Source organism: Rattus norvegicus, chromosome 15 (assembly GCF_036323735.1).
Source record: "Rattus norvegicus strain BN/NHsdMcwi chromosome 15, GRCr8, whole genome shotgun sequence".
Classification (NCBI taxonomy): Eukaryota; Metazoa; Chordata; class Mammalia; order Rodentia; family Muridae; genus Rattus; species Rattus norvegicus.
In genome coordinates, this window is record NC_086033.1 from 22,501,455 (window position 1) to 22,514,707 (window position 13,253).

General features: G+C 44.1%; 1 protein-coding gene across 4 annotated transcripts; it reads left to right on the forward strand.

Annotated features, from left to right (window-relative positions):
• The first annotated feature begins 844 nt into the window (after positions 1–844).
• On the forward strand, positions 845–12,271 carry Cdkn3 (cyclin-dependent kinase inhibitor 3). Of its 4 annotated transcripts, none has more exons than XM_006251792.4 (8): positions 845–1,001; positions 3,003–3,085; positions 4,926–4,981; positions 5,403–5,447; positions 7,896–8,118; positions 9,606–9,637; positions 10,524–10,624; positions 12,076–12,271. In XM_006251792.4, the coding sequence occupies exons 1-8, from the start codon at positions 993–995 to the stop codon at positions 12,160–12,162; spliced, it is 636 nt and encodes a 211-aa protein (XP_006251854.1). In that variant the 5' UTR covers positions 845–992; the 3' UTR covers positions 12,163–12,271. The 4 variants fall into 4 exon arrangements, with proteins under 4 accessions (XP_006251854.1, XP_063130163.1, NP_001099498.1 ...); XM_063274093.1 differs by having other exon boundaries at positions 913–1,001; positions 2,989–3,104; positions 10,521–10,624; NM_001401040.1 differs by having other exon boundaries at positions 944–1,001; positions 10,521–10,624.
• The last annotated feature ends 982 nt before the right edge of the window (positions 12,272–13,253 follow it).

A 13,253-nucleotide genomic window follows, 5' to 3' on the forward strand; every position in this document is an offset into this window, starting at 1 on the left:
ACACACACACACACACTTCTATTTCTCTGGAGGACCATGACTAATTCAATTTCTAGGTCAAATCGTGCTGTCTTCTTTACCTACCTACTAGCCCTGTGCCCACTGCCTTTGACATAAGGGTAACAGAGGAACTTCTGCTTTCCTCAAATTTCAGGGGAGTGGGGGGTTGGGGGTGGGGGGTACACCTAGAGAGAAGATTCAGCAGTAAAGAGCATATACTGCTCTCAGATTTCAGTTCCTAGCCCCCAAATAGCAGGCTCAGAGCACAATTTTATTATTGGTACTGACTGTGTAGAAGCCTGCCAAGGGAGACCCCACACACATGCACACCATATTTTATCTCCTTCTCATACAGTATTAGCACATTTCTACCTCGTGAACAGGAAGGCTGATCTACACATTAACTTTTGTACATCCTGGAACAGTAAAGAACATTCAGCATCGAGTATGCCTATGTTCTTTCTTTAGTATTCTCCATAGTAGAAGTCATAACTAGATATGACTTCAGTGACAGTTTTCACATGCACGCCTCCGATGCAGGGCTCTCCGCCACCAATCACCACGCCCTTAAAGTTAAAATAATTTAAAAGAAAAACCTTAAGAAAGCCGACAAATCTCCCTACCCTGCTATCATTCAGAAAATACCATCAACTGTCTCCAAAGCGCTGGGCTTGTGGGGAACCCCTTCGCCCCGCCCCTTGTCACGTCCACGCCCCCAACTGGCGGAGGGGCGGAGCCCTCCAGTCAATCCATTTTCTTCCGGGCCCGCCTTCCGCGCGTCTTTCAAAGACTTCCTCCGAACCAATGAGCAGTCAAAGGCTGAGCCAGGCCACGGACTAAGAAACAGAGCGAGGATATGATTGGTTGCTAGAACGCCCCGCGCCACCTCCCACGCGAGCGGACCAATGAGCTGACGGTGGCGGGCTCGGCGCGGGCCGCGTCGTGGATGCTGTGAGGGCGGCGGCACTGGTTACTGCGTGTGGCGGCCCGCGATGAAGCCGGTGAGTGGGGCCGGCGGGACCCGAAGGATTCTCGCCGCTGGGGCAGACGCTGGCCGGCCTCCGCTGCGTTGCTGGACGGCCAGCGGTTTGACTCGCCTAGTAACCTCCCTGCGCGTCGGGGAGGCGGAGCGGAGGCACCGCGGTTCCCTGACCGCCTGTGGGGGCTCATGACGGCCCTGCCAGAGAGGGCCAAACCATTCAGCTTGACACCTCGGATGCAAAGTCTGTCACGACCTGGTTTGTGGGTGGCTTGATACCTCAGATGCAGAGGCTGTCACGGTCGGGTTCGTGGGTGGTTTGGTGCCTCAGATGCAAAGGCTGTCAGGACCCTGTTTGTAGGTGCGGTCACGATAGCTACCCTCCCTCAGTGACCTCTTGGCACCGCATCCTGTTCCCCTCAGATTATCTGGGCCTTGGGAAAGCAGGGACGTCTAGCCTGTTAGGATTTATCCACACCTAGCTGGGAGGGGTGGAGTGAATGGGTCACTCAAGCGTAAACTCTTGTTTATAGGAGAAAAGAAAAAGGGTCTTAGCCACGAGTTGGAAGCCCCTCCTGACCTATAGTTTCTACCTCACAGCTGGTACCCTACTTAAAGGCTTCATTTGGGTTCCGTTGCGTTTTATACCAAAGAGCAATCCAAAGAAATCGCAATCTATAGCTTGTCAGTTATCATCTGTCCCTCCAGCAAGACTGAAGCCAAGCAGTCAGGTGGCTACTCTTGCAAGCCCTGTGTCCACTGTGTCAGCTGTCCAGAAGAGGAAGATATCCGACCTCTGGTATAGAGGGATTGAACAAAGTAGAACCCACCATTTCCTCCTCCCGAGGTCTGCCTGCTTTCTGGTCTCCACCTTAGCACACAGGAGTGAATCCTCAGTACATCGCTGCCTGGGAAGGGGTAGATCTGTCCCATTCTGGATTGACGTGGGAATCACTCGGCCACAGCATACTTTCTGACATTCATTAAAAATGATGTTTCGTTTTTTTTGTTTTTTCACACTTACTGTTAAAATGTCTGATCTCAGATGATTCCAACTAGGGAGTGGGGAAGAATATTTTTTTTCCTTCCATATAGAAATGCATCCAGAACTGAGTTACACCCGCTTAGATCAGCATATAAGGTCCATCAGAATTCCTGTAATCCAGTAATTCATAAAGATAAGGGGAGACTGGTTGTCTCTATGTCTACTCACTTGCTAGGCTGTATGGGGTTATTTTTCTTAGAAACGGGGTGAGCAGTGCTCACTGACTCTCTTGTCATCTCTACTAGAATGAATACAGAGTCCTCCACCCCTCCACCCATATGCTCTCTTGTGTTTTCTGTAGAGCCAACCTGGCCATGTATACGATTGCTCTGGAACTTGAACCTTCGTCTCCCCACTGCTGAATCAAAACTTTGCACCATCGTACCTGGCTCAGCTCTTGAATTTTCACACTGACTGCTTTAACTTCCCAGTCTACCTAGAAACCTGCACTTTCTTCAAAGCTTAGCTCAATGGTCTCTGTCAAACCCTTCAGTGCTCCCTAAATGATCAGTCAGTCATCCCTTCTGCTCTGCAGCACATGGTTTCTGCTAGTTTAACACGATTGCCATTCTGTAATCTTGCACACACCGCTGTCTCTCTAGCTATGCTGAAGGTAGACAATGTACCACAGGGTCTTCAGGTCTTTGGAGCACACAAATAGAAGGTCTAAGACATGTTTGAGGTGGAATGGGCAAATCATACTTCAGAATTGAGGAAAACCGATCCAGGATAAACTCAGGTGCCTTGTCTGATATTATCCAAGGACCTCCAATTCTACCCAATATACCAGTGCTGTGATTAATCAGAGAGTCAACAGTAATAATCTATTTTTGGTATTGCTGATCTCTCTGATAGCCCAGATCAATGACTAAAAAAATTGCAAATATTGATTCAAAGGGTGTTTAATCATGGATCAGCTATGTGAAGATTACATGCAAATGTTCCTTTTAGTAATTTAACATAGCATTTCTTTTGAAGCCCATTTCAATACAAGCAAGCGAGTTTGATTCTTCAGACGAAGAGCCTGCTGACGACGAGCAGACTCCAATTCAAATTTCATGGTATGTCAGCACTTCAGTGGTGAGTTACAATATTCATACAATATTCATGGTATGTCAGCACTTCAGTGGTGAGTTACAATATTCATACAATATTCATGGTATGTCAGCACTTCAGTGGTGAGTTACAGTATTCGATGTTACATCATATTTGGGCAAGGTCAGGCTTGTAACTGAAAATACCAAGCATTCTCTGGGCCAGTTATAGAGTTTTAATTTTTAAGTGACTCTCTTACTCCATGATTTGTTTTTATTATCTGATAGCAAATGAAACTACACTCCCCCCCCCCCTTTTAGTCCTTTAGACATGGAGAAAATAAAACTCTTTGTAGCAGCAAGTAAACAAGAGGAAGGTTTTTTTAAAATTATCTCCAACCAAGATTTATGTATTCTTTTAGAGTTAGAGAAACAGTAATGCCATCTGGGTGGCAGTGACACAGCTTTAATCACAGCACTCGAGAGGCAGAGGCAGGCGGAGCTCTGAATTCAAGGCCAGCCTGGTCTACAGAGAGAGTTCCAGGACATCCAGGGCTACACAGAAACCCTATCTCAACAAAAAACAAAACAAAAACAAAAAAAAAATGCATCTGAAACAGTAATGCCCAAGATAGGATATTTAATAATTAATCATTAGGTTAAATCCTATTTAATACACAGAACTATTGGTCATGGTGATGTGTCCGTCAGTAGACCATGTAAAATAAAAGCCATATCATATAACTGTTTCTGCCCAACATACATGTCTTAAGGGAGGGAAGGTTCCTTTTTGAGATTTCCGTGCATTGTAGCAGGGGACAGGTGCATGTCAGGACACAGGAACTCAGACCATGACTGTCAGGAAGAAGCAGAGTAGGATGGTAACATGAAGTAGCCAGGGAGGGACATGCCCCAACATGTTTTCCAGTCAGCCAAGCGCTCTTCCCCACTCTCCTGCAGTCCATTCTTTAGGTTCAGTACCTGCGCCTTACCAATCCCTTAGGTGGTTCTTAGTCCAGTCAGGTGGACCAACATCAGTCGTTAAAAAGTTTCTCATCAATTAATTCCCAAGTCTTCTCTGCAGCCAGCAACTGAATCCCCATAAAGCCGCTCATCCCCACAAAGCCAGCAGTCTTACCCGGTAATAGCTTACCTGTCTACTCATGCCCCAGCACAGAAAATACAAGTTCTGATCTCTCGAGGAAACACCCTTCCCCTCCACAGGAAGAGTGAGGACTGAGGATTGTCTTTTATTCTGTCATCAAATAAGCTCTCAGCTCTGTTCTAAACTCAAAACTAAATCTAGTTCTTCACCCCAGCTCTTTTCCCATGATGGCTTTTCTCAGCTCATCTCCTGACACTCAGATGGGGAGCCTCTGTCCCTGGGTATTGCAAACAAGACTGAGTTCTAGAAGCCTGTTCCATTTTAATCAAAAGTATTGACAATAAAGGATGGTAGCCTGTTCTCTTCATATGAAATTATATCTATGAGGCAGTTTTACCAAAAGTCTATGCAATCCTTCCAGCATCTCGAAACTGAGTAACACTGGTCCTAAGCTTTTGGGGTCACACCACAGGGTCACTGGGTCTTCCTGTAGAGTATCCAGGAACCATTACCTTCATGGTAAAGGCTTAACTCACTCATTTAAGATTTAATTGGCATTAAAGTAAGGACGGCCCCGTTTCTGTACTTTTACTCGTTCTAGGCCTTTCCTGTTCCCCACGTTTAACTATGGACTGGTGTTTTGTGACTGCTGTAAAATGCTAAAGCACCCTTCCTTACTCGGTGGCAGGCACTCTTGTTAGGTAGGCGTAATTTCCATTTGTGCAGTTTTAAAAACTAAACTTTATACATTTTTCTTCATAGGCTACCTCTGTCACGAGTGAATTGTTCTCAGTTTCTCGGTTTATGTGCTCTTCCAGGTAGGTGAGGACACTCCGGTGGCTTCCTATTAATATGAAGGCAGATTCTGGTGAGCTGACAGGTGGCTCGGTGCATACAGACTGGTGACCTTGTCTTAGAGAAGCCTTCAGGAACACCTTCTGCATCCAGGGCTGCACTTTGAACTTACCCAATCCAGTGAGACTTAAAGCCAGGCAGAAATGAGGTTGAGACCATGGCCAGGAGCTCCCGCACCTGGACCCCTTCAGGGAAATTGACCAAAATTAATATGTACATTTAAAATGGAACCGAAACATGAATAGCCATGTGAAATGACTTTCTACAGTAGCTGTGTGTGTGTGTATATGTGTGTGTGTGTGTGTGTGTGTTTAAATACGCTTTCTTACACAACTGCAAACTGATTGTTCTGTTTTGTTTTGTTTTTACTTTCCTTATCTGTAGGTTGTAAATTTAAAGATGTTAGAAGAAACATTCAAAAAGATACAGGTAGGTTCACTCTGATAAAAGCCCACTACTGGTCTTGTTTTAAGCCTGAAACTCTGTTGAACTATATTCTCTTCTCAGTATACAAAATGAAATCTTATGGCATTTCTAACTGTGAACTCTCGAATGTGAAAAGGTATTGGTGATGAGCCCAAGGGCTCATCGTTTATTTATCTGAACACAGCTTTGTTTTCCGTAGTCCTATTTACACATACAAACTTTGATGACAGACTCTGTCTGTTTGAGGGAGAAAAGAGTGCAAGTAAGAAACCTGCACGCTGCAGTGCCCGTGACGTTGAACGCACTGTTCCCTGTGGACATCACTGTGGTAGTTTAAATTAAACCCAAGGGCTGGAGAGATGGCTCAGTGGTTAAGAGCACCGACTGCTCTTCCAGAGGCCCTGAGTTCAATTCCCAGCAACCACATGGTGGCTCACAACCATCTGTAATGGGATCTGATGCCCTCTTCTGGTGTGTCTGAAGACAGCTACAGTGTACTCATATATAATAAATAAATAAATCTTAAAAAAAAAAAAAAAAATTAAACCCAAGCTGGGAGCCTAGGGATCCGCCTTCAATCAGATGTAGAAACCAGCATTTGGGTGGCCAAGGCAGCATGAATCGCTTTCCTTGTTCACAGATGCTGACCAATAGTTTTTAAAGTCATAATACTTTATTCTACTTGTTCTGGAATATCAATTAATATACTTTATTTCTTACCTATCAAAAAAGATGAGAAGAAAGTCAGGCATGGTAGCACACGCCTTTGACCCTAGCAGAGAGGCAGCAGATCTCTGCATTTAAGGCTAATGTGGTCTACACAGCAAGCTCCAGGCTAGCCAGAGCTACGGAATGAGACCCTGTACCAACAAAAAGGACAAAAAAGAGACTCATGCTTGAATTGACCCTTGAGGAATTTCCAAACATGTTCTGCGTTAGGTATCCATACAGCAAGAGGAGATATCTTCCATGTTCCATTTGGAAGACATTAAGCTATAAGCAAATACTATTTAGATCATTGGTTCAAAACTAGTATTACACATTTTGGAATTTCCTGTTTATTTTAGTGGCTTTTATAAAAAGAAGATTCTAGTTTTTTCATTAATGTTTTTTTAAACAATGAAGTCACACATAGAATCCATTACTTAGAACAGATCAAAACACTTGGTGAGGAAGACATAGAATGTCCCTGTGGTGTGTCCTCTGGAAAAGCCTGAAAACCACTGTATTAGAATCTAGCCAATGTGAATGGAGACATTATGACAAATTACTCCCTCTTCTGAAAGCTTCAGTAACCACATGTTCTTTTACAATTGTAAAAATGCACAATGTTTAGGCCACATTCCCCTCCTTTCTGCCTTCCTTCCTTCTCTCTTTAGACCCTTTCCTTCCCCCACATAATCTCAGTTCACTCTATTATATATGTATATATAATATATATTACATGTAATAGGAATATCATATATATGTACATCACACACAGATATTATATTAAGATCATTTTGATCTTTATTTTCTTTGTCTTTGAAACAATGTGTATGCTTTACACTTTAACTGCAAAGGCTCTGTACTTGGGTAGGTGAGTGTCCACAGTTGGGGCTGGGAATTATTTATTTTGAAATAATCATCCAGAATGAACAGTGCCATAAAGAAGGTTCAGAAGCTAAGAGAGGGCTCAGTGGTTAAAAGTGGGTGCTGCTCTTGCAGATGACCAGCATTCAGTTCCCAGAGCCCACATGGGTCAGCTTATACCTGTAACCGCAGATCCTGGAGATCCAAAGCCCTCTTCTGAAGTCCACAGGCACTGCACACACATGCATATACCCCTATCCTGACGTACATTTATATAGTTAAAAAAGAAAATCATCTCTTTTAAGTTCTAGTATAAAATCCTATAGAAATATTTCTTGATTCCCACTGTTAAAATGAAAAGAGCTAAACCATATACAGTTAGTGCAGCTAATGCCTTATTTTCTCAAGACCTGGTCAGTAGAAGTTAACCGAGGTTGGTGTGGTGCAGTGCAGAACAAGGGAAGCATACGGGAGCTACAGCTGGAGACAATTTATGATACTTGCCTGAGTGTGAACATGGCTGATCCGGGGGGTGGGGGTGGGATTAAAAATAGTGCTATCTATTCCTTCTGAGGAGCTTAAATCCTAATTATTAAAGGCAGTATTTATTGCAAGGGAAAAGAACCAAGTTTTAATGCAAGAATATCAATACCGTCAGCCAATCCTGAAATTCATTCAAAAGCATTTTACTCATAAATCAATTTAGTTTAGTTCTAACCAGCTTTTGTTTCAGGTACTTTCATTAGATATTTCACACTGACAAAGTTTCACTGGTTACTAGCTTGGCTGAAGAACGTAACTCCATATTCTCTCTCATGATCATATTTAAACGTGTCCTGTTTTACACATGCATCTGTGTGTGTCTTGGTCTTTTGGCAGAGGAACTAAAGAGCTCTGGGATCCAAGACGTATTTGTTTTCTGCACCAGAGGGGAACTGTCAAAATATAGAGTCCCAAACCTTCTGGACCTCTACCAACAATATGGAATTGTCACCCATCATCATCCGATCCCAGATGGAGGGACTCCCGACATTGGCAGCTGCTGGGAAATCATGGAGGAGCTGGCCACCTGCCTTAAAAACAACCGAAAAACCCTGATACAGTATGTTCTTCCCCGGATACCACACAAGCAACATTCCAATCAAAATGACTCTTGAGCTGCTCAGCCTAACCTCCCCCTCTGCTGTCAGGACAGAGAGCTAACGTACCCACACACTTCCTGTTACCACACCTCAAGGGCATTGGCAACAAGCAGTGTTTAGAGTAGGAGTTCAGGCATTTTCCTTTCCTCTAGTCTCCACCAGTGTGTGGCATTACTCTGGCTCTCATGTCTCCTAACTTGTCATCTCAGCCTGCCAGTTGTTTTCGGTAGCAAAGAAGTCACTTGAACTTTCAAAGTTCACAGAAAAAAAAAAAATCCCTCATCAGTAAGTGGTCTTTTTAAATATGACTTCTACGGACTGAGGAGATAATCAGTTGGCAAAGTACTTGCCACTCAAATGTGAGGGCCTGAGGTTGACCCCCAGCACCCATGAAAGAGCCTGGCATGGTGGAGTCCCATAGAAAACAGCACACCCATCATGAGGTAACAAAGGCAAAATTTCAGAATACACATCTATAGAGAATTCCTTTGTAAGTATATGCAAAATAGCATCAGATGTAGCTACTAAAAATTACAGACATTTAGACCCATTTTTCAAACAGACTCTAAACTTGTTTTTCAAAGATCCTAAAGCAACCTGTATCTTTGCAGATACCAAAGTAGTTTAGTTTAGTGGGGCTCAGCAAATTCTACCCCAGCAGCCAAAATCCCCACCTGATGCTTAAACAGAAAAGCCTGGTGGATGGGTGATCCTGCAATGGGAGAATGCTTGAGGCATCTGATGGCTGGACGTTTCCTTATTTCCTTACAACATACTTTTGAGGATCTCTGAGGGTGATTTAAGGAATGTTTTCCAGCTCTGAGAGTTGACTGTTGTTTTCCTGCAAGGTTGCAGACCTGTTGACATCTTCACAGTGCTGGGTCATGTCCACTAACATTCAGAGGTTTCCTTCTCCCTCCAGCCTGTGTTCTAAGTCCTTTATAAACACTGCCTTGTGCAACCCTCACTCTGATTAGGTTCGATTAGTAAGACTATTTCACAGATAAAAGGTAAGAAAGCAAGCTTGAAGACCTAGGCCAGCGTCAGGATTTGAGCCTCTCTCTTGTCCTCTGTGACTTGCTACCTTTGTGTTTGAGAGAGAGGAAGGATTATTGCGGGGTTGGCACTTGCTCCAGAACCACTCAGATTTACCGAGAAGACAGTCAGTCTTGATTCCTACTTGTTTAATGCCCTACTTCTCAGATGTAGGGCTTGGGTTCAGTAGTCACTAAGGCAGCCCTCTCTAACCCTTAGAGGAATTCAGAGTACCTGCCAACCTGGGTGAACACACACTGCTTCAGGCGACTTAACTCAGCAGGGCTAATCTCCGACTGCACACGCTGTACCTGGAGTTGGAGCGGTTAATAGCAGGCAGAGAGTAAGTCTTAAGTTGTAACTTAGGAGAAAATGCAAACAGACAAACTTCAAAACTCTCTTTGCCTTTCAGCTGTTATGGAGGACTTGGAAGATCTTGTCTTGGTAAGAAATATATTTTCACTACCTGTTTAAATTCAAAGTAGGCCAACTCCTGTTTGGGGACCTTATCTCACTTTTTATTTAAAGGAGAGAAAACACAATGTTAAGTTTACCAAACCCCAAACAAAGAAGAAGCAATAGCAACAAAATAGTTATTTACTGGTGTTAATTTTAAAGTGTGCTGCCAAGAAAAAAAAAAAAAAACAAAAATGCCTCACTGTAGTAATTATTATAAAACAGGATAAACGAGATCTAAATTAGCAATGTTTGTAAAAGAAAGAACATTGTCAAAATGAAAGACGGTACATAGGATGGGGAAGAAAAACTGCACAGCATGTATTTGGTAAGGGAATATACAACTCAGTATACGTAAACCAACATGGCAATTTAAATAGCGAGCAAAGGATCTGAGTAAACATGTCCCCAAAATACGCATGCAGAAAGCACGGGAAATGATGCCCAGCGAGGTCAGCCTGCAGGGTGGCTGTGGTGGGCAAACCTGGCAAGAACTTGGGAGAACCAGGAACCCTGTGCTGCTGCTGCTGCTGCTGCTGGACATGTAAGACCGTGGAGCTGCTCTGCAAAGCTCTTCTTCCCCTCAGCCCCAGAGACAGTTACCGTGCCTCAGAGCTCCATACCCAGGAGAAACAGAGCACACACGCACACAGGAACCAGTGAGCCAATGTTTCTAGCAGCTGTGCAGTTAGCATGAGCCCCGCTAAACTCTTAAGATCAGGTTAACTTCCAAGAGTGCAGGGTAAAGGGTCTGTTAGTTCCTGTGCTCGCTGAATGTAGTTTGCTGCAGCAGAGGTCTAACTGACTATCAAGTCTGCAACAAAGTCAAACTAGTTCTTAACAGTCCATTATTTTTCTGTCATGTTCTCAGTAGCTGCTTGTCTCCTCCTATACTTGTCTGACTCAATTTCACCACAGCAAGCCATAGACAGCCTTCGAGATGTCAGGGGATCTGGGGCGATACAGACCATCAAGGTAAGAACCAGGCTGCTCAGTCTGCTACATTGGTGGCCTCTTTCAAATACAGTGTAGTGGGTGCAAGAGAGCCATGAGCTCAATTCCAAAGCTGTGGTGCGCACACGTGCACACACACACACGTTTATCTTTTACACTTAAATAAGTACAACTCAGGTATGTGCATAAGACACCGAATTTTGAATAACACAGTGAAGATGATAAACTCTGCACTTTACTCTCAGGGCTCTGTGACTGTTCAGCCTCTGTCCCAGTCAGGACCTGCTGCCGATGCTCACACCCGGTCAGGAAATGGCTGCTCTAAACATTTTCCTGGGTAGATTTGTATCCCAAGAAATTTATATATCCTACTGTGCCACTGAAATATTGAAGAATGCTATCAAAGCAGCACAGCAATACTTTACTGCCTGTTGCCATGGATATTGGTCCCTCCATTCTCCTAAACACTTGAAAAACAAGGCGTCAGTAGCATCCAGGCTGTGACAAATCACTTTACCACATACCACTGATGGCACCACTTGCGTGCGTCTCTCAAGTTCATTTCTTACTGTGGTGGGTACTGTTTCAGCTTTAGGTTGCCCTCAGAGTGCATACTTAGGAACCCTCACCCTTGGCTGCCTGTCTCCCTGGGGTTAGGGGTCTAGTCCAAGCATCAAGAACTGAGACTTAGCAGTCAAGCAACCTGCCTCTCAGGTGTAAATACAGCCATTCACAAATAAACCTTACCGACCGATGGATGCCCTTCTCTATGCAGGTTCTGCAACTAGAGCTCCCTTTACTCTGTCAACTGCAAATGCTTCAAACTTATAAGTTCCACTATCCTTTCAAAATCCAGTCAGACATGTATAAATTATGTATGTGTCACATCTTCCATGCCACCGAGAATGAAGGCCACTCTAATATGGGTGTTGGCTCATCACCTGGGTATTCCACCGCTAACGGGCCCTCACAATCTTTCCTAAAGAAAGCTAGCAGAACAGTTCATTATCAGGAGTGACGGCTGTCAGAGCTCTTTTGGAAAGACATTCAAATTTCAGTAAATTGCTTAAGGCACCTACTTAGTATATCTATATAGCAGTGTTTGGTCTTTAAAATTTTTCGTTTATGAAAATTATTCCAAACAGACTGTCATCGAAGTACCAGTCGCTCTTAGACTGTGTCGCTGTCGTTACAGAGAATGGCTCCTCCGTATTCAATAGGGAAAAAGCATGAGCAGAAAGTAGGCCCTTCCACAGCAGGCAGGAGATTCACTTTGAATCTTAGTCCCAGCAGCAAATGAAAGGAGTCCACAGAATCCTGCCCCTCACACCTCCTGCCTCAGCCACCATCTCCTCCTCCCCTTCCCAAGTCTGACCGAAGGTTCAGAGGCTTTTGATTCTTAGCTAAGTGTGGAGCCTACTCTGGCCCTAGTTTTCTGCAGTGTATGTCAACATATCTTTACTCTTTTTCAGCAATATAACTATCTTCATGAATTCCGGGACAAGTTAGCTGCCTATCTGTCATCAAGAGATTCACTGTCAAGATCCGTGTCCAGATAAGGAAGAGCCCAGACACGCAGCCGCAGCTGAAGTTCCAAGTTCTCTAGCGTAATCTGTATTGGAGTGCTACTGCCATCCTGAACATAAATGTTATGTGCAGACTTCTAAAGCTTTGAGTCATGAATTCGTATGAATTGTTATGTCACAGCAGAGGGCAGCAGAGTTAGTACGCAGTTGTCCTAGACATACCAGGCTGTTCTATCTTAGCTAGAGACAACGCCGGGAAGGAAGATGAGAAATACCGAGGTGTCGACGTTTACCACGCTTTCTTCCTCTGACTATCACCATAGGCATGCGCCACAGTAATGAGAGTGAAGTGTTCGCTTGTGTCATGGTAGCATACACCTTTAGGATCTGGAGAGGCAGGCGGAGCTCTGAGTTCAAGGCCAGTCTGGTCTACAGAGCAAGTTCGGGATAGCCAGGGCTTCACAGACAAATACTATCTAGAAAAAAAAAAAAGAATTTCAGTAAGCACACTTTAGCGTGTATATACCTGTGTGGGCACAATCACAACACAATCCGTGTGGAGGTCAGAGGACAACGTGCAGAGGTCAGCTCTCTGCTTCCCCACATGGGTTCCAGGACTAAACTCTCAGGCCAGCAGGCTGGCAAGTGCCTGTGTTCTCTGAGCCTTCCCACAAGCACACCCTCCTTCCTACTTTTAAGTACCTCTGACCCTCCACTGAAATTCTGTTTTTTCCTACTTCACTGACTTACTGAATTTTAAGGGACTGCAGGTTTTAGCATCAACTCCCACCCAGAGCACCAATGTACCTCACCACCAAAGAAGCAATGTATCGTTTCTATACACAAGTAGATTTTTTTTTTAAAAGGCAGGTTTTTACTACATAGACCAAGTTCGTTTTGAACTCAGAGATCCACTTGCCTATGCCTCCCAAGTGCTGAGATAAAAGGCATACACCACCATGGCCAGCCAGCTTCTAAAATTTAAGATTCTTACGAGAATACTAAGAAAAATGGGAGAATCACACACCACTAAAATATAATGTTTAATCCAGGGACGCAAGACAATCTCAAAGGTCTAGAGGCTTTAAGTACAGGCTTCAATTACAGACTAGCCTTCATGATTC

What these genes read in the sequence shown, in the direction of transcription:
- Cdkn3 (NM_001401040.1), top strand. An exon ending in AAACATTCAAAAAGATACAG is followed by an intron (nt 5,448 to 7,895) that starts GTAGGTTCACTC and finishes GTCTTTTGGCAG; the next exon opens with AGGAACTAAAGAGCTCTGGG. An exon ending in ACTTGGAAGATCTTGTCTTG is followed by an intron (nt 9,638 to 10,520) that starts GTAAGAAATATA and finishes TCATGTTCTCAG; the next exon opens with TAGCTGCTTGTCTCCTCCTA.